Genomic DNA, 27,060 nt, shown 5'->3' with positions numbered 1-27,060 from the left:
TAGAGTGCTGCACGCAAGTGTATCATCAGTACCAGCGCTGAACAATCTTCTAACTGTACAGGCAAACAGGTAGCTGCATTCATCTTCTGTACATCATTACTACCAGACTTTTGTGATAGCTTCTCAACTACCAAGAAAACAGGCATGTTCTGCTTCATTTACCCTGCCATCATTAAAGGAGAGGTGTTTCGGAAGATTGTAGTGTTGGGTAGTTTTACAGATGTTTGATTAATTTGTCTTGAAGTGGGTAGAAGAATATTTTGTGAATGTGGCCTGCAGAACAGGTCTGTACAGCATGGTCTAGAAGCTATGAAGGATTGACAGGAAGCTGTGGATGCCTTGTCAATCAACCATATTCTGAAATGGTTTTTCTCTTTCCTACAAATCTTCCCCAACTTTACTGTATAAAACTGCCCCTCCTTTTGTCCTTTTGTTCATTTCTGATAGCTGTTCCTATATCCTGCTCTCAGCCCTCTCCTTGTTCTGTGCAATCTCCTGCAGTTACCTCTCTTCAAACACTCCTCCTCAAACTCCCCATGTGTAGATCTACACCTATGTAACTTAAGACAGTTCTGTCAGAAGTGTGAGTACATCTAATATTCATGCTCTGTATAAGAATAAAAGTAGAAAAGCTCTATGTGGCCAGCCACTTTCTGAATCGGTCACATACTCAAATGCACATACATAGAACACAATGCAATTTAGACCATTCTAAGAAACAACTTACCATTCACTAAGACTGAACTTAGGACACAGCAGTTATTTGCTGTGTAATGAGTAAAATGTAGTTCATATTTCAGGAATTCAGTTTAAAAATTGTTTCTGTTTACTATGATGCCATTTTCTGTGTTTAGTGTACTCATGGACATGGAAGTTACACTTATTGTTAAAGTACTTTATAAAATTATGATCAGTAGACTGAGTAGGGGGCAGTAGTCAAATAAGCAAAGCCAGAACACAGTTTTACACCATTTGCACAATAGCACACAGCTTTGTTTCACGCAGAAAAATCTTTGATAAAGGTCTTACTGTTATAAGGTCAATGAAAGCTCAAATCATGAAATAAAATTAGTAATAAACACAGGGAAGAGGAGGCAGGGGGGATGAAAATCAATCAAGAGGTGAGACAAAGGTATTCTCTCTCTCACACTCACTCTTCTTAAAATCCATTGTGAAGATACCATCAAAAATTGGAAACCAGAGAATTGATGAAGAATTAAATCAGATAAATGCACTAATCCAAATTCATTACTAATTGTAGATGATACAGAAATAATACAAGAAATTGAAGATGTTCTCCAGCTAGAAATACGTTGGATAAACCACGAATATATAGAACACAATCTTAAAATTTCATTATATATGTTGAAATTTATGGTCTTCCAGGGTAAACACTCAAAATAGTCAACTATAGAAATTGACACTGAAATAATTAAACATGTGTTCCAGTTTAAATATCTGAACTGCAATATGAATTATGATTATGATAATGATATATACAAAAAGCTGAACAAATTTTGATTAATATGAATAATAAACAGAACACTTAACTATAAAAACAGAAAATTTATAAAAATTTAATTTATAAAACAATGATTATATATTACCACTACCACAGAAGCAAGAGCAAGATAAATAAACTGAAATGTGACAGCAAAATACAGATAGCAAAGATGAGAGTACTGAGATGACTGAATGATTTTACAATATGAGATATAATTAAAACTGAAAACATTTGCAATGAGATGAAAGTACATATGATTCATAAGGAAATAACTGAATAAAGATGTAGTAGTAAACAATATGAGAATAAATGAGTGATGAGAGACTACTGAAGAAAATACTGAACTGTAATCTGAAAGGAATGAAACACACAGGTCAACAAAGGAAGTGGTGGTGTTTACATAAAGTTTGTGAATACAGAACAGACAAATGCCTAATCCCTATAAGAAAGATGATGATGATGATGATGATGATAGCCTAATAATATACACAGAGGTGACAAAAGTCATGGGATAGCGATATGCACATATACAGATGGCAGTAGTATCATGTACACAAGACATAAACAGGGCAGTGCTTTGGCGGAGCTGTCATTTGTACTGAGGTGATTCATGAGAAAAGGTTTCCGATGTGAATACGGCCACATGATGGGAATTAACAGACCTTGCATTTGGAACAGTAGTTGGAGCTAGACACAAGACATTCTATTTTGGAAATTGTTAGAGAATTCAATATTCTGAGATCTGCAGTGTCAAGAGGGTGCCGAGAATACCAAATTTCAGGCATTACCTCCCTCCACAAACAGAGCAGAGGCCAACTGCATTCACTTAGGAAGAGCAGCGATGGTTGTATAGAGTTACTTAACACACAAGCAACACTGCATAAATAACAGCTGAAATCAATGTGGAATGTACAACGAATGTATCCGTTATGACAGTTAATGGGCTATAATAGCAGACAACTAAAGTGAGTGCCTTTGCTAACAGCATGGCATTGCCTGAAGCACCTCTCCTGGGCTCATGACCTTATTGGTTGGATCCTACATGACTGGAAAACCATGGCCTGGTCGGATGAGTCCGGATTTCAGTTGGTACGAGCTGGTGGTAGGGTTTGAAAGATCCCACAGAGCAATGGCCCCAAGTTGTCAACAAGGCACTGTGCAAGCTGGTAGTTGCTCCATAAATGTGTGGGCTATGTTTACATGAATGGACTGGGTCCTCTGGTCCAAGTGAACTGATCACTGATTGCAAATGGTTACATTCGGCTACTTGAAGATCATTTGCAACCATTCAGGGACTTCATGCTCCCAAACAATAATGGAATTTTTATGGATGACAGTGTGCCATGTCACTGAACCACAGTTGTTTGTGATTGGTTTGAAGAACATTCTGGACAGTTTGAGTGGATGATATGACCACCCAGATTGCCAGACATGAATCGCATCGAACTTTTGTAGGACATAACTTAGAGGTCAAGTCATGCACACAATGTTCCACCGGAACACTTATGCAATTATGGGCAGCTAAGAGGCAACATGGCTCAATATTTCTGCAGGGGGCTTCCAATGACTTGTTGAGTCAATGACACATTGAGTTGCTGCAGTATTTTAGGTAAAAGGTGGTCTGACACAATATTAGGATGCATTCCATGACTTTTGTCACCTCACTGTAGTCATAATAATAATAATAATAATAATAATAATAATATAGTCATAGTTATGTTCCTATGCATCCCATTAGTCATCTCGTGAATGTGGAACTTCCCATGCAATCTGCAATATCCAGTTTATTGAAGGAAAAAAAAATGTGTTAGATCTAACAAAGCACATTAAAATAAACAGTATAACTCACCTTGACAGGTAAATTCCTGTTGATTTTTTCAGGGAGATTTAAACTGTGTCCATCTGAACTGAATATATATACAACATCATCATCCACACTAGAAGCACACAGCCTACAGAGCTGGACTGGATGGACATTGTCTGCGACACAGGCAGTGTTATCTGCTTCAAGCTCACAGCTCATTTCATTCATTTCACTGTTCTCTGCTAAGGAAGTTAGAAAGAGACAAAAATTAATCCAATGTGGAATTTGGTCTCATTTTGAAAATAATAATAATAATAATAATCATAACAGAGTTACTTGGGTGATGTGTGCAATAGAGTAAGTACTGAGCAGTGCCATATTCACAGCAGGGGATAAAAGCTGAGTTGCTGTTCAACCCTGAGATGACAAGTTAAATAAGAGCATAAACTGCCAAGTTCATTCATAATTCCAACTTGGTGTTTGTGCTAATTTGTACTTTTGAATTGTTCACAAGCAGTATGTTTGTTTATTTATTAAAAATTCTACATGTCATGAAATATGAAAATATAACCAAAGCTGTACATATTTCATTTATGGACATTTTTGCCTCTCATTCAGTTTGTTTTGCATATTTGTAGTGGGTTACCCATAGGCGTCAAACCACTTTTCTAAAACAGAGACAGGTACATAAACAGGAATTTGAAGTCAAGTAGTATGAGATGACAGAGGGTAAAAACATGTGAGATTATGTGGCCAACATATTGGCCACTTTGGACAGTGCCATCTTGGATGCAACTCATAATTTCCTACCTTAACGGTGGCGCAAAAGCTAATGGTGTCCACACAATCCAAAAGCATAGATAATCCTGATTTCAGCGGAGAGAAATACTAACGATATCGCACATAACTGCAACCAATGCCACTCCAGCCACAAACTACCCACAGTTTGGTGGTGAAATTTCTTGCATAGTTCCATGAATGTGGCTCTGTTGCAGACAAATTGAAAGATGGACGATCAAAAACATCTATGGATGAAGCAACATCAGCTGCATCTCTCACATCATTCAGTAAGAGCCCACAGCACAGTATTTGTCGCATCTTGCAGGAAAGTGGAGTCAACACTACACCAACAATAAGAATTTTGATCACACCTTCAAAATGCAAATGTTACCTGGCTGAAGCTGGTACAGATTATTGGGTTCAGTTTGCAGAATGAGTGACACACAAGCTGGATGAGTACTGTTTATGGGTGTAGCTAATTTCTATGTGAATGGAGATGCAAATAAACAGAATCACAGATACTAATCAGATGTCACACTGGTACATTGAAAGTGATGGTCTGGCATGGAATGTGGGATTTTTTCAGATTATACAAACAGCTGCCCATCATCTGCAGCTGTTAGATGGTGGTGTTCTGCCATTGCTGCTGTCCGAAGACAGCTTTCTTGCAGAAAGGTGTACCTGGACATCCAATTTTCTGCGACATGGATAGGTCACACAGATCCTGTGATGTGGCTGCCACGTTCCCTGGATTTAGGTCCATTAGATTTTTATCTGTGGGGACACATGAGAGCAACTGCATTTGTGGTGAAGATCAGAAACCTTGCACCCCTCAGGTAGTGGATTGTTGTGCTTATGCCTGCATTCCAGAATGTGTTGGTTAAAGCCAATGAAAATGGGTGAAACATATAACAATCACCTTACAAAGTGCTAGACAATCATGTCAAGCACATCTTGTAATCTTTGTGTGTCATCACCAGCTATTGCCTTGTTCTGCACAAACTCAAGAATGAATAAAGCTATGTTGAACAATAATAACAAAAGGATAGATTGCTATTTGTCACAAAGATCACACATTCTGTTGCAGACAGGCACAACAAAAAGACTATTACACACTAAGTGTTCAGCCAAAGCCTTCTTCAGAAAGGAAAACACACAGAATAAAGTACAACTCACACACATATGACTGTTATCTCTGGCAATGTTCAAATGAAAAATGCCATTTTCATTCTCACTTACTTATCTATCTGTTTAATATGTCACATGATCCTGTTTCCTTGTGAAAATTATGATTTGCATTAAATATGATAGCTTCTAAAATGGCCACCACGTTTGTAACATTTCCTTATCAGTTTTCCCCTCTCACTTCTAAAACTACTGCACTTTACATTTCTATTTATCACACCTGTTTTTGTCTTAGAATAATGGTTCCACACCAATGGACCACCACCTTGTACATTTAGTTTATTGTTCACTGAAATTATCAGTTTCTCACCTCAGAGGTGAGGTAGTGAATGCTTGCTGCAGTTTTGGAGTATCCATTTTGATACTGTAGGCTTAGAATTTCAGCATTTTTTGTATGTTTTGGAATACATATTGTTCAGTCACTAAAATAGACACTGATCTGTTATTTTCCATTCAAATAACACAAACATATGGTCAAGAATATTTTTTTAATATCAGAAACAGATTCAGTTTTCCTGTGAAAGACAGAATTCCTCTTATGTCAAGGGGTGGAGAATCATGCATTTATATCAGAAAAGGAACACAGTTCAAATCAAGAAATGACCTCAGTACAGTAAGTAAAGACAAACACTCTGAAATATCAGCTATTGAATTAACAGGGCTTGATATCACCAAGAAGTTAATCATTTTGTGTGTGTATAGATCTTCCAGTGGTAGTGTTGACATATTTTTCAATAAGTTAGCAGAAGTTCTAGATAAAGTCTCAAGTACAAGGGTCAACATAATTCAGTGTCGGGACATTAACATCAACACTAATATCATAAATGAATCCAGCAGCACCTTCATAAACATCCTTCAAAGTTTTGGCATGTCCCTATTGGTCAATAGTGCAACAAGGGTTACTACAATGACTGCATCAGTAATTGACCATGTGGCCACATATATGGACAGGGGAAAATGTGATGTAGCTGTAAAAGATCTCTGACTATCAGACCATCACTGTCAAATAACAAAAGTAAAATCAGGCATTGAATCATGCCCTAAACTACAAGCCTACAAACGACATCTATCAGAAATCAAAATAAAAGATTTTTCAAAAGAACTAGAAAAACAAAGCTGGGATGAAGTGTATAAGGAAACCAGTGATAATACGAAATTCTCTAAATTCTCCACATTGTTTAAATTTAACTTTGAAAAGGCATTTCCAAAAGTATGCATGCTGTATCAACATCTCACAAAAACGGATGGATAACAGCAGGTATTAAGAAGTCCTCCCAAACACTTTCACAATTCTGGATCATTGTGAAAGTTTTTCATGGAACTGAGATGTTTATCTCAGTTCCATGAAAAAGATTCACAATGATCATAATTCTTAAATTTCTATCTCAGATACAAAAATATCTACAGGAAGGTGCTGATTGCTGCAAAAAAGTCATTTAATGACAAAATAATATGTAACACAGAGAATAAAAGCAAAGCAGTCTGGGATGTTATAAAAAAGGAAACGGGGAGAGGCAAACAATAGCAGAATAACATACTGTTAAGGGAGGGGAATAAGGTAATAAATGATCCACAACACTTAGCAAACCATGTAAATTAGCATTTTTCAAGTATTGCAGAGAAGTTACAGCAAAAATTCACCAAAATAAATATAACACCATTAAATAATGTTGCACTAAATACAATGATGTTACTTCCAACCACAGAGAATGAAGTCAACAAAACTGTTCAAAAACTAAGAAATAAAAAGTCAGTAGGCTTAGATGAAGTACCAATGTGTGTACTGAAACAATGCATAGAGCTTATGCAAGACCCCTTAACAAATATAATAAATGAATCATTCACATCAGGGACATTTCCAGAGCAGTTAAAACAGGCAAGAGTTGTACCTTTGCTTAAGAAAGGTACTGCAGAAGACACAGAAAATTACTGGTCCATTTCCCTGTTGTCAGCATTCTCAAAAATAATAGAAGCAATTATGAAAGGCAGGTTAATGAATTACCTGAATAAATACAATCTTTTAAGCGAATCACAGTTTGGTTTCCGAAATGGCAAAAATACGGAGTCAGCCATAGTAGAATTCACAAAAGTTGTACTTGATGCTCTTGATTAAGATGAGTGTGTCACAGGCATATTTTTAAATCGTTCTAAGGCGTTTGATACAGTCGACCACAAGAGTCTATTAAATAAATAAGAAGCATTAGGAATAAGAGGGGTAGCTAATGACGTTTTGATCATACCTAGCAGATAGGGTACAAAGAGTAGAGATAACACATACTTCAAATAGATCTAAACATTTAGTAACAACAGAAACAACCAAAATACATTAATATAGAGGTTTCACAAGGCAGCATATTAGGACCAATACCATTTCTGATATACATCAATGACTTTCCCAGTAGTGTTACACATGGTGAAAAAATTCTCTTCACTGATGACAGCAATATTATAGTCACTGAGAAAACAAGAGAACTCCTTGCCAAGAAAGCAAATGAAACTCTCAAGGAAGAACATAAAGAAAAGTAATGCCATGACTTTCAGTTTGAAGAGGAAAAATGTCAATGTTAAATTAAATGTAGATGGCACCTCTGTAGACTGTGTAACAAATGCAAAATTTCTAGGAATGAATATTGATTCTCAGTTGAAGTCGTGTGAACACACAAAGGTACTTGCAAACAGAATGTCATCAGCATGTTATGCCCTTGGAATCCTATCATCAGTGTGTAACATGCAGTGTCTTTTGGTTATATGTTATTCATATGTACACTCAATTCTTAGCTTTGGCATTCTTTTTTGGGGAACAAACACACAAAACATGAAAACAATTTTCAAACTCCAGAAAAGAGCCATAAGAATTATACCAAAAATACTAGTTGAGCTCATTGTAAAGATCTGTTCAAACCAGTGTGCAGTGACTGATAGTGAGATATGAGTGAATGGTGTGGCATTACATTATTTCAATAAGCTATTTATAAAAAAAGTGCTGTATACCAGGAGTAAATCTAATGATTATGTCTAACTAAAAGTCTGTAAATATATGTGTGTACGAATTACCTTATTTTAAATTGATCTACACTTGTAAATACTTTGACATGTCCTATATCCTTGTAAAAAGAGATCTACGGATGAATAAAACTACTACTACTACTCATCTATATCACTAAATGGCTAAAATGTTGCAGTGTTCCAGTTTAGGCTGCCTATCTAATGGCTTTCAGGGGCAACAAAAATTTAATTTTCAATATTTCATATAATTACTAACAGAATTTAAAACACTGTCATAATGTACTCATTAAGAGGTACAGTCTTAAGTTAAAAGTGTAATATAATAAGTCACATATTAGAACCTAAAACTATGTATGTGTCTAGAACTAGCATAATTCACAGTGTGCAAACTATCCAGACTATATTCACCCAGTATGTGAGAATGATAGTACTTAACAACTTGCAACAAACTTTAAATATAATTTCAAACCCTTTTCAAAATTCTTCTTGCTGCCGCCCCACCCCCCACCCCACCCCCCAAAATCACCAACAAAAAAAGGGACACTGCCCACAGAAAAACTTCATCAGGCATGATGTTTTAATTTATTACCTCTTTACTATGAATTCTGTTTGCACCACACAGATAGGATACTTATGTTTTATACATGGGAGTTAGATTCTTTCAGGAATTGGGGATTAGAGGGATTGGGGGTTGGGGGTGGGAGGGGACGTTACTTGTATCTATCCAACATGAACATCTGAAAAAGTGCTTGTAAAGGAAGCCCTGGGTGAAGACAGAAACTCTCATTTGTGGAGAATATTTTCGCAGAAGAAACTGAGTAGCACTGTGGTGTAGTGGTTATAATACTAAACTATTGCATGGAGGGTCGTGAGTTCAAAACTCACCTGGACTGTACAATTTTAATTTCTATATTCAGTTCGAGTACATTCTAGAAGTATCCACAAATGTCAAGAGTCATTCTACTGGAATGTTCTGTAGCTGTGTATATACTGTACGTGTTGTGGCCGGAAGCAGTTTGCTCCATTCTCTTGTATGTGCAAGTGCTGAATAAACCTTCGTTAAGTGAAGTTAGTGTTCATCATTCATCTAATTACACCTTCTTCTATGTGACACTATTGTGGTGGAGACGCTGGGTATTGGAACTTGTGATAGCGAACATTATAAACGACACAGTAGCTCCCATCAGGCCATGACAGAGCCGCAGTTTACATATCGACAAACCCGAGTTCGAGCCATATTCAACAGATCACAATCTATCAGAGACAGAAGAAGAAGAGGACATTACGATGACAGCAACTGTGTGCCACCACATGAGACATCCTTCCGGGTTCTCTGGTGACAATGGCCAAACAAGAAGCTGAAGGTATATGAGCGTATAGCCAAATTGAACAAATGGGATGACACCGTGTGTCTGGCTAACGTATTTTTCTACTTGCAGGGCACTGCCAAGCAATGGTATGAGAACAACAAGGAGAAGTTCACAAGCTGGGAAGTATTCCAGGTGGAACTGCACAAGTATTTTGGTGACACACAACGACAGAAGTGCAAGGCTGAAGATTAATTAAAGTGCTGGGCACAGCGTCCAGGAGAAACTACAGCACCTTACATTCAAGATGTCTTGGAGCTGTGTAAAATTGTGGATCCTAGAATGGAGGAGGAAGATAAGGTTGCACATCTCATGAAGGGCGTTGCTGAGGACATGTACAAGCCCTACTCCTGAAGGAGTTTTCGACAGGAGACGACTTCATAAAATGGTGCCAGTATATTGAGACAAAAGGATTAAGTTTGAATGGCTTCCAAACGTTGTATTGATGTCTGTGATGGAGGTAGCAACTGATTTCACAAGTGTTCTTGGTCAGATAGTGAGAGAGGACGTTCAGAAGGCACTTGGATTGCACGGCGAGCAAAAAACCGAGACACTTCAAGAGGTCGTAAGGGAGGAAGTAGAACAGACACTGAACTCATCTCTTGTCCTTCACTTCCCTTTAAAACGGTTGAAAAGTCGAAACCCAGGCAGAGTTACGTTCCTACAACGTCGCATGAGGAACCTGTTTGGGCACCAAGGAAAACTGACGTCTGGAGGTCCCAGGATAACCAACCAGTGTTTCCACTGTGGACGACCAGGACATGTGGTGCACTATTGTCGAGAAAGGCGGTAGATATTTCACGACACCCGTGCCAGAAGACAGCAGACCGATCTTACCTGACACCACCTCCGAGACAACAAAGATGAACAAGAAGATGTGGGTGCAGGACGACGTAGGTCACCATTGCCGCAATCTAGCTGCTGGACAGGACGCTTCCCAACATGCTGATCAAGGTCTCCATCACTGTTTAGAAGTGCCAGCCGATTACCTAGCCACCACAACCTGGAAAACTACAGGGTGCGACTTTCCTTGGAAGTGAGGCTGCTGAAGAGAAAAATCCTCCGCTGCCGATCACTAAAAAAATGATAGGAAACTACATTGATATCCTCATAGATGGCCGACCAGCCCAAGCTCTTGTGGACTCTGGAGCATCATATTCAGTCATTTCGGATAAGTACCGTCACCAGTTGTAGAAAACCATATTCGTCGACAGCAAAATATCTCTGCTGAAGGTGGCTAATGGGAAATACGTAAAACCTGCAGGAAGATGTACCATTCGGGTGGGTATAAGTGGCCATTCACATCCCTTACAATTCTTTGTCTTACAAGAGTGTAGTCACGAAGTCATTCTTGGATGGGACTTTTTGAAAGCTTCTCAGGCAATTATAAATTGTGATCGGTCAAAGATTATGCTATATGAGATAAGATACCATGGACAGGAAGATGCGCATCCGAGCTTGTGGAGACTATGTGTGCCGGATGAAGTGATCATTCCTGCAGTCAGCGCTAGAAAGGTAACTGTCACATGTCATGCCATACATAAACCCATGGATCTTGTAGTGGAATGTAAGAGAAGCATACCACTGAAGAATAACTTGGTCATCCCAGCCTCTGTCATCTCATTTAAGAAAGGATTCGGTGAATTGTGGATAGTGAACTGTCGCCGAGAACTGTAGATCCTTCCAAGACGCATGTGCGTAGAAAACGCTGAGCCATTAATTGAAGAACAGCTAAGCATCATAGAAACCTCCCATGCCGAGTCTGTGGGCGATATTAGTGCTACCACTACGAGACAAGATCTTCTAGCTCGACTATCACCAGATCTCACTAAGGAACAACAGAAGAAGCTAGTTGCCTTTCTTCAAGTGTCCTCTGAATGCTTCAATCCACAGGTGAAGAGCAAATTAGACAAATCAATGGTGAAGCACCGGATTAGCACTGGAGACCATCAACCAATAAACCAGAGAGCATACCGTGTGTCAGAAATGGAACGTCGAATAATTCATGGTGAGGTAGAGAAAATGCTGATGAATTACATCATTCAGCTTTCTCAGAGCCCATGGTCGTCACCAGTGGTGCTCGCCAGGAAGAAGGATGGCAGTTGGCACTTTTGCGTTGATTACAGGAAGCTTAATAAGGTAACTAAAAAAGACATTTACCCTCTTCCATGAATTGACGATTCACTAGATTGTCTGAAGGGGGCTAAGTTTTTCTCAGCCATGGACATGTACTCGAGATACTGGCAAATCAAAATAGATGAGGCTGAGTGTGAGAAAACTGCATTCATCACTCCTGAGGGCCTGTATGAGTTTAAGGTAATGCCGTTTGGTTTGTGTAATGCACCAGCAACTTTTGAACGGATGATGGATGAACTTCTAAGGCACCTGAAGAGGATCATGTGTCTTTGTTATTTAGATAACATTATAGTGTTCTCAGAGACATTTGATGAACATATAAAAAGACAGAGGGCCATTCTTAAGTGTCTCCAACAAGGCAGACTGAAACTTAACCCAAGAAAATGTCTCTTTGGAGCAAAAGAAATCAAAATACTTGGACACCTTGTGTCAAATGAAGGTGTGTGGCCAGACCCAGAAAAGGTAAGATACATAACTCAAAGTATTAGAGATGTGAGAAGCTTCCTCGGATTATGTTCTTATTACCGTCATTTTATCAAAGACTTTTGTATCAAACCCAGGCCACTCCAAGAGTTGTTAAAAGCTGATGCTAAATTTATTTGGGGTGGTGCTCAACAGAAGATTCTTTTGATGTGCTGCGAAGCTCTGGCGACGGACCCTGTACTTGGTCTGCGTGATGAGAGAGCACCTGCAGAACTACACACAGATGCCAGCAGGTATGGGATCGGTGCTGTACTGGTGCACATTTCGGATGGAAAAGAGAAGGTTATGGCCTAAGCTTTTAGGACACTTACAAAAGCTGGGAGAAACTACTCAACTACAGAAAGAGAATGTCTTGCTGTGATTTGGGCCATGTGCAAATTTCGAAGTATCTCTATGGAAGGCCATTCACAGTTGTTACAGACCATCATTCACTTTGTTGGTTGACATGTCAAGGATATAACAGGACGACTCACCAGGTGGGCACGACGTCTTCAAGAGTATGACATTAACATAGTGTACAAAAGTGGAAGTAAACACGAAGATGCCGACTGTCTCTCAAGAAACCCTGTGCAAGACCATCAAGACTTTGATGAAGATAGTGACTGTCTCGCTGTACACCAGGATCTCTCTGCTAAGCAGAGGAAGGACGCCAAGATATCTCAAATTTCTTGCCTTAAATTGGTCAGAGGATGTGAAAGGATAATTTAAGGTAATTAATGGATTACTTTGCAAGAAAAACTTTGATCCGTTTGGAAAGAGGTAGCTACCAGTGATTCCTAAACACATGCACTTAGATGTTCTACAGAAATTCCCTGACACACGAGGCCAGACATTTAGGATTAAGACATATGGTAGAAACTGCAAGAGATTTTTTTGGCCAGGTTCAGTTAGGAGTGTCCGCCACTACGTGCTGCACTGTCAAGAGTGCCAGAGGAGACAGGCAGTTCCTCAGAAAGCACCTGGCTGACTCATACCAATTCTACCAGCCGAAACGCCTTTCCAGCATGTTGGGATTGACCTCCTCAGACGATTTCCAATATCTGCGAGTGGCAATAGATAGATTATTGTTTGCACTGATTATCTGTCATGCTATGCCATTACAAAAGCTGGGAAAACAGCCGCAGCATCCGAGGTAGCCAAATTCATCGTGGAAGACATTGTATTAAAACACAGTGCCCCAAGGACATTAATTACAGATCAAGGGAAAGTTTTGCAATCGCATCTTGTGACAGAGATAGACTGTCGGTGCAACACTACTCATCACATGACGACTGCCTACCATCCGCAAACTAACGGGTTTACGGAATGCCTTAATAAGACCTTGGCTGACATGCTATCAATGTTGAGCAGAGCAACTGGGATGAGGTGCTCCCTTTCATGATGTTTGCCTACAACACCGCCAAACAAGACATCACACAATTTATGCCATTTTTCCTGGCGCATGGGCATGAGGCGGCTAAAACGATGGACACTGTGTTTCCGTTACATCCTGATGACGTGTACGATCACTACATCGGCCAGGAGTTAACCAGAGCTGAGGAAGCTTGGCAGTTAGCTCGACTCTGCACCGCTGCAGGCTCAAGAAAACGATTTCCAAAGGTATGACGCGAGCCACCGCTCTGTTGTCTACCAGCCTGGTAACCTCGTCTGGATCTTCACCCCTGTTTGGAAGGTTGGTCTCTCTGAGAAGCTCCTCAGGTGCTACTTTGGACCTTATAACGTTGTAAGACAGTTGTCTGATGTTACTTATGAAGTTGAAGATTTCGAGCCCAACAATTTCGAGCCCAACACAAGACGACGAAAGATCAGAGATACGGTCCACGTCCTTCAAATGAAGCCCTATACGGATCCTGCAACCCACGGTAAATTCGAAGCTCCAATGACAGGCAACAAGCGGAAAGGTGATGAAGAGCGTAGTGGCAAAAGAAGTTCTAAGAAGATCACCGCCAGGGCGAGAATCAGTCATCGGGAGTTGGAGTATGCAGGACTGATGATGTGCTCCTGGACTAGGACGACGTAACATTGAGACGCTGTTCTCTTAAGAAGGGAGTAATGTTGCAGAAGAAACTGAATTCACAGATAACTTTATGAGTGAAGAAAATCTATAGAAGATGTTTCCTGTGTTAGAGAGAGAGAGAGAGAGAGAGAGAGAGAGAGAGAGAGAGAGAGAGAGACAGCAGGTTAAACATTGATTCTGCAGTCACAGTAGAAGAATGCGAATAATTTCCGGATAGTTTATTTGGCTGTGTCCAGAAGTAATTCAAAAAGTATTAGGGAACACAGAGTTCAACTGGCATATGGAGAAGGGAATGTTATAATTACATTTGTCTACCGACTTTCATTATGGAAGATAGATAGCCTGTACAAATTCAATAACTGACTGACTCCTGCAGATAAAATGTCTTTGGCTCATTACTTAAATTTAAATAGTATTTCACTTAAATTCTGTTTGTGTTGTATATGTTGTTCAATACTGTACAATCTAAATACACTCATACATCTGGATTCTCCAAAGTTAATCCAGTTTCTTGTGTTGTGTGCATACCAAATTATACTAACATTTATTGAAAAAAAGGAATATGCAATGTTCATGATGGCTTCGAGGATGACCATTAGGCTGATTTGTTTTAACCCTTTGAGCCCAACAATATTCAAAAAATATATAATATTAAATTTTTTCACAAAACTAACCTTTATTACTGCACTAAGCAACGAATACAAGAACAAATTGGCAAAAAGGAAACAATCAATTGTCTTAAGGAGGTAGTTTCAGTTTGGAACTACTAGGACGTATAGTTTTCAACCACTCACATTTCATGTAATATACTTAAAAGCAAATTCACATTTTTCCTAAACACAGACCCACATCTTGAAACTTCCATGAACTCATAATGTCTGAAACAAATTATAGTTCTAAATAATAAGCAAAAATGGGTCTAAAATTTAATAAATTTTGTATCAAAACTACATAGTGCACCACTGGTTTCATTTTGAAACTGCTCATAAAAGCAAAACTCTATAAGTGACTGTTTCAATGCACCACATTCATAGATTATTTCAGTATACCACTAGATGTCTCTGTCTTGCAAAAGCATTTGCCGTTGCATGCTAAAGGCACTGGTAGAAACAAAATTATTTGTTGGTTCAGGCAGAAACCACTGGTACTCAGAAGCTTAAAATGAACTGCATCTGATTTAATCGTATGTCATATTATTTGCAGATGGAGCAGTCTTTGCAGTGTAAGACCATACATTTTGTGACAGTTATTGGCATATGAGAAATTTTCTTAGACACCACAAAGTTACAGGGCAGACAGCACATTGTTCATCACTAAAGCTGTCTCTGCAGTAATCAACCCCGCATACATAAGTAGATGTACAGGGTGATTATAATTAAAGTTAAACTTTCAAACCGCTGTAGAAATAACACCAGTGGTCAGAATGATGTCAAATTGCAATGGAATATTATTGGAGAAGGGGGATAATGTATGGCAGAAGAAAAATAAATAATTACTAAATGTAGCAATAGATGGCACTGTAAGCATAATAATTTAATATTGATCGACTACAAATGACAAAAGAATGATACAAAAAGTGACTAATGTGTATGTTTGACGTTAAACAAACTATACTACTCAGTGTGCATGGGTGTACAGGTGTGATACAGTTAGTTATGTAAGCCCATCCACTATGTCAAGGTCATATCACATCGGATGTGAAAAATCAAGTTTTTAATTGTCCTGAGGCCAAAAACCGCATAAAGAGCATCAATCACATTGGTTTTTAATTGCCCTCAGACCAAAAACCACATAAAAAGCATCAATCAAATTAAAATTGGATTATTAATTTCCATGTGACTGGCACAAAACATGTTCAATATGCTACCCATCATTTTCTGCAGCAAGTTGAAATCGAGAAACTGATTGAAGTGTTTCCAGGGTCATGTTCAGAATGTGTTGTGCAATGCAATCAGAACACTGAACACAAAATCTTTCGTTTAGTCCCACAGCCAGAAGTCACACTGATTAAGATCAGGTGATCGGCATGGCCAGGCTGTAGGGAAATGGCAGCTGATAATTCTAGCATTTCTGAAATGGCACCTCATCAGCTGCTTAACTGGATTTGCAATGTGCGGTGGTGCGCCATCTTGCGTAAAAATGATCCCATCCACACATCGAAGCTATTGGAGAGAGGGAATGACAAGGTTGCGCAAAAGACACTCATAGCACTTGCCAGTGATGGTACAGGTAACAGGACCGGGAAACAACTGTCTCTTTCAAAAAGTATGACCCTTTGATAAATGATGCTGCAAAACCGCACCACACAGTGACCTTTTCAGGATGAAGTGGTACTGGTTGATTTGCGTGCGGATTTTCCGTTGCCCATATTCAACAACTCTGTATATTGACATATCCTGTCAGATGGAAATGGGCTTCATCTGTCCACGAAATCTTCCACGTCCAATCATTGTCCACTTCCATGCAAGCAAGAAATTCTAATGCAAAGATCTCTCTTGCTGGCAGCTCAACAGGAAGCAACTCATGCACATGGGTAATTTTGAATGGATAGCAAAGAAGAATGTTTCATAGGATTCTGTGCACCAATGCTCACGAGAATGTCCAATGTTCAGGCAATTCTCCGTCCACTACACGTTTGCACACCACCACCTGTCTCCTCCTGCATTGCTGTGGTCACTTGCTTCCACTGACATTGAATCAATTCGTTTCCTCCCTCCACCAGGTTGCACACCAAAAGAACCCATCTTTTCGAATTTCTGAATATTTTCTCCAGACCCAAGGCAGTCATCAGACCAACGCCCTTGTTCAAACCCTTAAGTGTCCGGAACTTCTGCAGAGCGATGTGTGCAGTCATTATTCTTGTAATAAAGCTTTACAAGCAGGTGGGATCCTGCATTGAGACAGTAATGGTGAACGTCGCAGATGCGAAAGGAGGAAAAGTCATGTACCCAGTGTGTTTATACCAAATTCAATGGGTTGTGCGCATAGCAGGTGTTTTCATTTACATATTCTGACACCTACAGCAACATCTACTGATAAATTTTCACACTACTTTTTATTTCTTCTGCCATACGCTTTCCCCTTCTCCCATAATTTTCCATTGCAATTTGACGTCATTCTAACCAGTGATTTTATTTCTACAGTGTTTTGAAAGTTTACCTTTAATTATAATCAACCTGTTTGTACTGACACAAAGGATGAAGTATAGGTAAGGTATAAATGCCTTTGCTAGTAGCACAAATGTGCAGTGAGTAAATACTGGAGGCAATCGCCTGAAGCACGGTCTTTTGCTAGTATCCAGGGTTCCCTTCAGGTCATGATTCGGCTGCTGGGCAGACTGGATGGCCTTTATCCACAAAGTAATTGACTCACCCAGTCTCTCTTAAAAGAAGAAAGAGAAATGAGACCCATCTCCAGCAGTAACTCCTCCTTCCACTATGATCTCCATCTGTTCATATTCTGCTGGTCCTTAGCCCTCACCAACATACTCCTGCAAAACCATGTCAGTCAGGCCCAAACCTCCTTACAGTACTTCCTCTCCACCCATAAAATACTCCTATTGTGGAATCCCAAATTCCTGGATCCCATCTCATACACAGAAATTCTCGCCCTCCGGCAACTAAGCAGCATGCACCTTGAAAAATTCTCAATCCTGTTCACTTCCTACTCCCACCTTGGACTACCATTATCCACCACCTCTACAACAGTCTCCAAATCACATCCCCTCATAGCTGACAAACCCTGCCTCACAGACCTACTACATTTACCCCAACCTCAAAAACTTTTTCCCACAACCATATAGAATCCTGAACCTAAACAAACCCAAAACACAGTCACAAACTTTTCCTCCAAAAGCATTAGGTCCACAGAAGTATCAGTCCTTCCTAAAGGCCTTACTCTTAGCCCCACTCCCAAACTCAACCTTGCTGTACTTATTAGTGTCCTTCTCTCCTTCTCCTGGTCCCTAAAGTAGAAACACTTTTTTGCCACTAACCCTACCAATCACACTCAACCTAAGAGCAATGTTGAACCCTGCCTGACTCAGTTTCTCCTTCCAACTGTGATCCACCCCCACTGCCTCCAAATCACCACCTGTTAATTTTACAGAATTTTTTAATGCCAAACCTTGCCTCACCATCATTCTTGAAAACCCTTAAGATGCAAGATAGTCTAACATCCACTGAAAGAACCACAATGCACCACCTAAAATCTGATCCCAAACTTATTATCCTACTTGCTGACAGACACTTCTCCACAGTTTTGAACTGCAAGGACTACTTGGTAGAAGGACTCCACCAGCTGTGAGATTTGTCCACCTACAAACCCTGCCATAGTGACCCCATTTCAGAAGTCCACCAGCATATCCAGTTTCTCATCAAATCCTTAGGCCCATGCAGGAACCTCTCCCCAAGTCTCCCTTCCACTCCCCACACTCCTACCTTCTACGTGCTTCCTAAAACACACAAACCCAACCATCCAGGGCACCCCATTGTGGCCAATTACTGTGCCCCCACTGAGAGAACCTCTGCTCTTGTAGACCAACACCTTCAGCCTATAACGCACAACCTACCCTCCTATATAAAAGATATCAAACATTTCCTCCACCAACACTCCACAGATCCTGTACCTTTACCACACGTTGCCCTGCTTGTCACTATTGATGTGACCTCACTTTACATTAATATCCCTAACTGCCCAAGGCCTAGCTGCTATTGAACACTAATTTTCCGAACACCCTATGGATTCCAAACCTACAGCCTCCTTCCTTGTCACGATGACCAATTACGTCCTCATCCACCATTACTTCTCCTTAGAAAGCATCACCTACAAACAAATCTACAGTATGGCAATGGGAGACCAAGAGATGAATACATTAAACAGATTCAGAAGGATGTAGGTTGCAGTAGGTACTGGGAGATGATGAAACTTGCACAGGATAGAGTAACACGGAGAGCTGCATCAAACCAGTCTCTGGACGGAAGACCACAACAACACATACTCCTTCCACCTTTCTGCTTTCCCCTCTTTGGTTAGAACTGGGTTTCCATCTGAGCTCTTGATATTCATACAAGTGGTTCTCTTTTCTCCAAAGGTCTTTTTATTTTCCTGTAGGCAGTATCTATCTTACCCCTAGTGATATGTGCATCTACATCCTTACATTTGTCCTCTAGCCATCCCTGCTTAGCCATTGCACTTCCTGTCCCATTTTGCCTTCCTGTCGATCTCATTTTTGAGACATTTGTATTCCTTTTTGCATGCTTCATTTACTGGATTTTTTTATTTTCTCCTTTCATCAATTAAATTCAATATTTCTTCTGTTACCCAAGGCTTTCTACTAGCCCTCGTCTTTTTACCTACTTGATCCACAGCTGCCTTCACTACTTCATGCCTCAAAGCTACCCATTCTTCTACTGCATTTCTTTCCCCCATTCCTGTCAATCGTTCCCTTATGCTCTCCCTGAAACACTGTACAACATCTGGTTTAGTCAGTTTATCCGTCCTATCTCCTTAAATTCCCACCTTTTCACAGTTTCTCCAGTTTTAATCTACAGTTCATAACCAACAGATTGTGGTCAGAGTCCACATCTGCCCCTGGAAATGTCTTACAATTTAAAACCTGGTTCCTAAATCTCTGTTTTATCATTATATAATCTATCCGAAACCTTCCAGTACCTCCAGGTTTCTTCCAAGTATACAACCTTCTTTTATGATTCTTGAACCAAGTGTTAGCTATGATTAAGTTTTGCTCTGTGCAAAATTCTACCAGGCGGCTTCCTCTTTCATTCCTTATCACCATTCCATATTCACCTACTATGTTTCCTCCTCTTCCTTTTCCTATTATTGAAATCCAGTCACCCATGACTGTTAAATTTTCATCTCCCTTACTTCCTGAATAATTTCTTTTATCTCATCACACATTTCATCAATCTCTTCGTCATCTGCAGAGCTAGTTGGCATATAAACTTGTACTACTATAGTAGGCATGGGCTTTGTATCTATCTTGGCCACAATAATGCATTCACTATGCTGTTTGTACAGAAAAGCAGATGGCAGTTATAAGAGTTGAGGGGTATGAAAGGGAAGCAGTGGTTGGGAAGGGAGTGAGACAGGGTTGTAGCCTATCCCCGATGTTATTCAATCTGTATATTGAGCAAGCAATAAAGGAAACAAAAGAAAAGTTCGGAGTAGGTATTAAAATCCATGGAGAAGAAATAAAAACTTTGAGGTTCGCCGATGACATTGTAATTCTGTCAGAAACAGCAAAGGACTTGGAAGAGCAGTTGAACGGAATGGACTGTGTCTTGAAAGGAGGGTATAAGATGAACATCAACAAAAGCAAAATGAGGATAATGGAATGTAGTCGAATTAAGTCGGGTGATGCTGAGGGAATTAGATTAGGAAATGACACACTCAAAGTAGTAAAGGAGTTTTGCTATTTGGGGAGCAAAATAACTGATGATGGTCGAAGTAGAGAGGCAATGGCAAGGAAAGCGTTTCTGAAGAAGAAAAATTTGTTAACATTGAGTATAGATTAAAATGTCAGGAAGTCGTTTCTGAAAGTATTTGTATGGAGTGTAGCCATGTATGGAAGTGAAACATGGACAATAAATAGTTTAGACAAGAAGAGAATAGAAGCTTTCGAAATGTGGTGCTACAGAAGAATGCTGAAGATTAAATGAGTAGATCACGTAACTAATGAGAAGGTATTGAATAGAACTGGGGAGAAGAGGAGTTTGTGGCACAACTTGACTATAAGAAGGGATCGGTTGGTAGGACATGTTCTGAGGCATCAAGGGATCACCAGTTTAGTATTGGAGAGCAGCGTGGAGAGTAAAAATCGTAGAGGGAGACCAAGAGATGAATGCACTAAGCAGATTCAGAAGGATGTAGGCTGCAGTAGGTACTGGGAGATGATGAAGCTTGCACAGGATAGAGTAGCATGGAGAGCTGCATCAAACCAGTCTCAGGACTGAAGACCACCACCACCACCACCACCACAACAACAACAACAACAACAACAACATGCTGTTTGTAGTAGCTTACCCACACTCCTATTTTTTATTCATTATTAAACCTACTCTGACATCACTGCAGGTGGTAAAAGAACCTGCATGAACAGGACCAATGACAACTGAAGACAATCGTTCAACGTGACAGAAATGCAACCCTTCTAAAAATTGCTGCAGATTTCAATGCTGGGCCATTAACAAGTGCTTGTGTACGAACCATTCAATAAAGCGTCATTGATATGGGCTTTCAGAGCTGAAGGTCCACTCGTTCACCCTTGACGACTGCACGACACAAAACTTTCACCTTGCCTGGGCCCATCAACACCGACATTGGACAGTTGATGACTGGAAACATGTTGCCTGGTCATGCAAATCTCGTTTCAAATTGTACGAGCAGATGGATGTACAACTCTGTAAAGGTGTGGGGCGTGTGCAGTTGGTGTGATACGGGATCCATGATATGTCTAGATATGACTCTGACAGGTCATCCTGTCTGATCATCTGCACCCATTCATGCCCATTGTGCATTCCAATGGACACGGGTAATTCCAGCACGACAATGCGACACCTCACACATCCAGAATTGTTACAGAGTGGCTCCAGGAACACTCTTCTGAGTTTAAACACTTCCACTGGACACCAAACTACCCAGACACAAACATTATTGAGCATATCTGGGATGCTTTGAAATGTGCCATTCAGAAGAGATCTCCACCCCCTCGTACTCTTACGGCTTTATGGACAGCCCTGCAGGATTCATGGTGTCAATTCCCTCCAGCACTACTTCAGACATCAGTTGGGTCCGTGCCACGTCACACTGTGGCACTAGCTGTAAGTGATTTGGAATCTGAATGCAGCTAGGAAAAATTATTTTATATTTTTTAGCCCAACTTAAAGCTTTGGCATGATAAAACTCATTTTTATTTACATTATTGTTTTCTGCTTTTTAGTCTTGTGTGTGAAATTTTTCAATTCATTTCAAACATTTTGATGAGATTGCAACATACATATGGTAAATTTCAGTTTTATTGCAGTTTCTCTTTACCTGACTCAACCAACATAGTGCTTCTTCCTATGTATATGTATCTTGCAAGAAGATTCTGAAGGTAAAAATTAGAGAGATTCAAGCTCACACAGAAGCTTACCAGCAATCTTCTGCGAACCATTCATGATTGGAACAGAAAAAAGGAGGAAATGTCAATGGTACATAAATTACCCTCTCCCACACACTGGACTAAGAAGGGAATTAATATTTCATTGTCAGCCAGTTCTGAGCTATGCTGAAAGTTTCAAGTCCATAGCTAATCAGGGAATGACAGAGGTAAATAAAGTACCCTTTGCCACACACCAGACAAGAAGGTGAGGTAATATTGCAATGTCATTCAGTTCTGAGCTATGTTTAAAATTTCAGGTGTCTCGCTCATCAGAAAGTTTGTTAAAATCAATTGCAAAATACGTACAGAACAGAGAGACAGACAAGATATCAATTTAATAAAATTATAGTGAAAAAGCTAAGGATAATGCCTGGAACCCATATGCACTGAAATTGATGAAAATAACAAAAAAGGAAACATAGAAGAGGCACACAACCATACAAGGAACCACGGAGTGCAAGGAGTTGGCCATCAATCAAAACAACACAGCAATTCATTCCCCTCAAACATTAGATTAGATTAGTTGTATTTTTCATTCCAACAGATACATAGTGAAGAGATCTTCCAGGATAACAAGAATACACAATAAATATTTACAAAGAAAAACAAATATGCTAATGTATTTTCCACAAACCCAAATGAAACGGTCATTACTGAAAAAATAAAACATAAATAAAAATTTAAAAAAAATCTTAAAACATATTTTCATTTAAAAGGTAACAAATAACTTGTCAGAAAACATGTAACTGTTCGCTACACTCCGGTACATATCATAATTCTTAGGTTATTGTAGCCATGCACCCTCAAATAGAAAAATAATTTTACAACGCTTATCTACAATGATCGCATTACTGCACTGAATTTGTACAGAAGTCAGATCGTACTAATACTCGTATGACGTGATGTTATTAGTAACACACATAAATTAACAGATTCCACAAAGAAGTTCATCAACGGAGTGAAGGTGGCCACCAATAAATTGTTTAGGCCCCTCTTAACCCAAAATTTATTACCAGTTAAACTTTCTATAGATGCTAGGAAGTTATTAAAATGTTGAAAAAGTTATTGAAAAATGTGTGTTGCTGATAATGGACATCTTTTTGGACCAAAGTTATGTTAATTTAAATTTTTGTGAAGATTTTTCTTATTTCTAGTTCTGATTTAATGAACTGAGCTGTTGGTCTGAAAAAGAGAGATATTTTTAATGACAAATTTCATTAAGGATATATATGCAAGGTGAAGCAAAAGTCTGGATACACCCCGATAGAAGTCAAATAGTGTGAGGAATCATAATGATGTCTGGTATGGGGTGTCTGTAGGTGGGGGCACAACTTATAGGAGCTATGGCGACAGTGGCAGCCATCTTGAAATCCATATCTTGAATTTGGGTTGTGTGTTTCAAATGGGAAGGGAGCCATGTAGCACATCATTTTGAACTGCCTCTTTCTCAGCAATAAACATATGAAATCTGTTTGAAGACACCTTTATTTGTGTAGCAATTATGGTCTGTTAAAGTTTGAAATTGCAAGCAGGTGATCAATTCTGTTTATTGTTGCAGGTGATCCACAATGTCACTTACATGGCAGGAAAGCATTGAAGTTGTGTTAATGAGTAGAGGACGAAGTACCAGAGTGATTGCTGCTGACTTCAATGCCCAGCACCCTGAGAAAAATGACATTTCCCATGTTGTATCCAGGAAGTGCGGAACAACAAAGACTGGAGGCGCGAGTGGAAAAACAAGTTTAATCTCTCAACTGAAGTTCACACAAGATCTGAATACAAACACTGTCACACAGAACTGTACACTGAGTCCCTATCAAAATCATACAACACTGTCACTTCAAGTCTGTATATGTTACAAGTGGTAACACTTTGTGAGTCTGCAGACTGACTGCACTGTGATCTGTGGTGGGACATGTGCTTTTAACTACTCCTAGCGCACAGGAGTACACAGGCCGCAGGTGAGCCCGTGGTGGTGTGGCAAGGCATGATGGCCTTTCGTCGATAGGTTGCTATTTTCCACATGCACACCGGCTGGCAGGCTGGCATTGCTGGGGTTACCGCGTAAGCGGCTTAGGGATGGTTGCACATGTGGCATTAAGTGGCAGTGGTGCCACCACTTATCGGCTGTGAGCTGAATGCCTTCTGACTCCTGACTGCAAAATGCTGTGCGCGTCATTGACGATACGGCATCACACATGACAGTAACCAAATTAGTGACAAATTTCACGCAATAGTTACTGTGTTGGACAAGCCATGCAGTGTGTGGCGAAGAACAGCCACCAGTGAGGAGACTGCAACAGCAATTGTGGAATGATTTGTGAAAAGTCCACATCACAATACTTGGTGGTTATGAACAGTCGGTGTTCAATCCTGCATGTGTTGCACACACACCAATGGCACCCGTACAAGTTACAGGTTCAACATCGTCTCTCAGAGGATGACCCTGACCAGCGAGTGCCGGTTGGAAGAATGGGCTATGGATCAATGCAACAGGAATCCGATCTTGATATGACAGGTGTTGTTCAGTGACGAAGCTAATTTTTACAAATCCCTCATGGGTGGATCCCTGTAAAGCTGGTGGTGGTGAAAATATGATACTCTGGTGTGGGATTTGGGACACAAGAATTGTGGGTCCAGCATGTATTGATGGAACCTTGAATGGGGAGAGGTATCTTAACATACTCTGTGATTATGTGCATCCAATGCTGTTGAATCTGCAGTGTGATTTCACAACCTTCTTCCAACACGACGATGCACCTCCCCACTATGGTATTAAAGTCAGCCACAGTTTCTGGATGAAGAGTTTGGATGTCACTGGATAGGTAGGAGGCATTCTATCAAATGGCCACTACAGTCTCCTGATCTTACACATTTACCCATGGGGACATTTGAAATCAATTGTGTATGATGTAAAAATCAACAATTTAGCCCACCTTTGCCAGCATATTGAGAAGGCGTATGCCTCTGCTGATGCAACATGTGCAGCAGGACTGGCAAAAAAGATTCTGATTGTTTGTTCAGCACAAATGAGATCATACTGAGCATATGCTGTAATGCCGACTCTGACAAATGTCCTAAGCTTTGACAGGTCGTAACTCTTACACAAATGAAGATATCTTAAAACAGATTTTATGTGTGTATTCCTGAGAAGGAGGCAGTTCAAAATGATGTGCCACATGACCCCTTTCATATCTGAAACATGTAACACAAATTCAAGATGGTGGATTTCAAGATGGCCCTCACTGTTGCCATAGCTCCTAAAAGTTGAGCCCCCACCTATAGAAACCTCATAGCAGAGGCCATTATGATTCTTCACACAGTTCGACTTTTATAGGGGTGTATACAGACTTTTGCCTCACCCTGTATACTGGGATGCAATAGTTAAAATCCTAGTTACATAAACAGACCTCCACAGGATGTTCTTCAGTTCCAACATAAATAAATATTGTTATGAGTTTTTCAATCCAGAAAACTTCAGCTTGACTTGATGAGTTACCCCAAAAAACAATCCCTCATCATATAAGGAGTGAAAATAATCATAGTGTGCTAGTTTTTTTATCGTCTATACCTGTCAATATTCACATTGTAAATATAGATTTGTTTAGGCTCTTCAGCAGTTCTGTGGTGTGCTCCTCTGTTTAATTTATTATCAAACTGTAATCCCAAGAACTCAACATTGTCAAGTTCTTCTATCTCTTTGTTGTCATATTTTGGGCTTATACTGGTGGTACATCTCCCACATGTAGTGTGTTTCTTCAAAGTTTAATGACAAAGAATTGGCTAAGAAACTTTATTAACTTCCACGAAAATTTCATTAACTGATCTTAAAGACTATAATTGATTTGTTATTTATTGCAATGCTTGTATCATGTGGTAATGTTACAGATGAAAGGTCATTGATATACACAAGAAAAAGCAAGGGCCCTAAGACGGAACTTTACGTGACAACACATGTAATTAGTTCCCAGCTGGATGATGCCTGATAGCTTAATACATGTCTCTTCCTAGTGATGCCCTTTGTTTAATGTTGACAATATGAGATTTGAACCATTTTGTGGCATTTCATGTTACACTATTTAAATATTATGATTTACTTAAAAGCACGTTGTGATTTACACAGTCAAATGCCTTTGATAGATTCACCAGTAGCCTGTAATTGATTGTCCTGTGAGTTAAGTACATTCCTGCTGTATGTTTAAATAGCCTTCTCTACATCAGACCCTTTGAATTTTTCGGTGAACTTGAAGAAAAAGTGAACAAATGGAAATAGGGCCTGAAAATACAAAATAAGAATTCAAAAAGGTGTTGAATGATCTGAAAGAAAAGAAGGGTGGCTTGTGGTATCTTTATAAAGAAAGATAGACTGATCTTAGGTGACATGCTTAATGCATTAGACCCTGAAACAAAACATCTGATAAGTGTCATAATAACTGGCTTTTGGTATTGTCAATGAAGATTTAAAGAAAAGTATCATGATACTGATTCTACAGAACAAAGCAGCCACATGAGAGGATCAGAGGACTCTGAGCATCCTAGCTCACATCTCAAAAACACTGAAGATCAATTTGGTTCCTGAGAAGACAGATGCAAAAGAGAAGCTATCCTATGCCT

The 27,060-nt window shown here is 39.6% G+C and overlaps 1 protein-coding gene across 6 annotated transcripts in view; it reads right to left on the bottom strand.

The window, feature by feature from the left end:
- LOC126259678 (zinc finger protein 726-like) overlaps nucleotides 1-27,060 on the bottom strand; it is a 148,143-nt gene that overhangs the window by 78,631 nt on the left and 42,452 nt on the right. For 5 of the 6 annotated variants that reach the window (XM_049956633.1, XM_049956635.1, XM_049956631.1 and 2 more), the window contains one exon: nucleotides 3,354-3,550. In XM_049956633.1, coding sequence (XP_049812590.1) covers nucleotides 3,354-3,550 — 197 coding nt within the window. The remainder of the gene's footprint in view (nucleotides 1-3,353; nucleotides 3,551-27,060) is intronic. The other variant, XM_049956636.1, reaches the window with a different exon arrangement.

This window comes from Schistocerca nitens, chromosome 5 (genome assembly GCF_023898315.1).
Source record: "Schistocerca nitens isolate TAMUIC-IGC-003100 chromosome 5, iqSchNite1.1, whole genome shotgun sequence".
Taxonomy (NCBI): domain Eukaryota; kingdom Metazoa; phylum Arthropoda; class Insecta; order Orthoptera; family Acrididae; genus Schistocerca; species Schistocerca nitens.
This window is presented reverse-complemented; position numbering and strand designations above follow the sequence as displayed.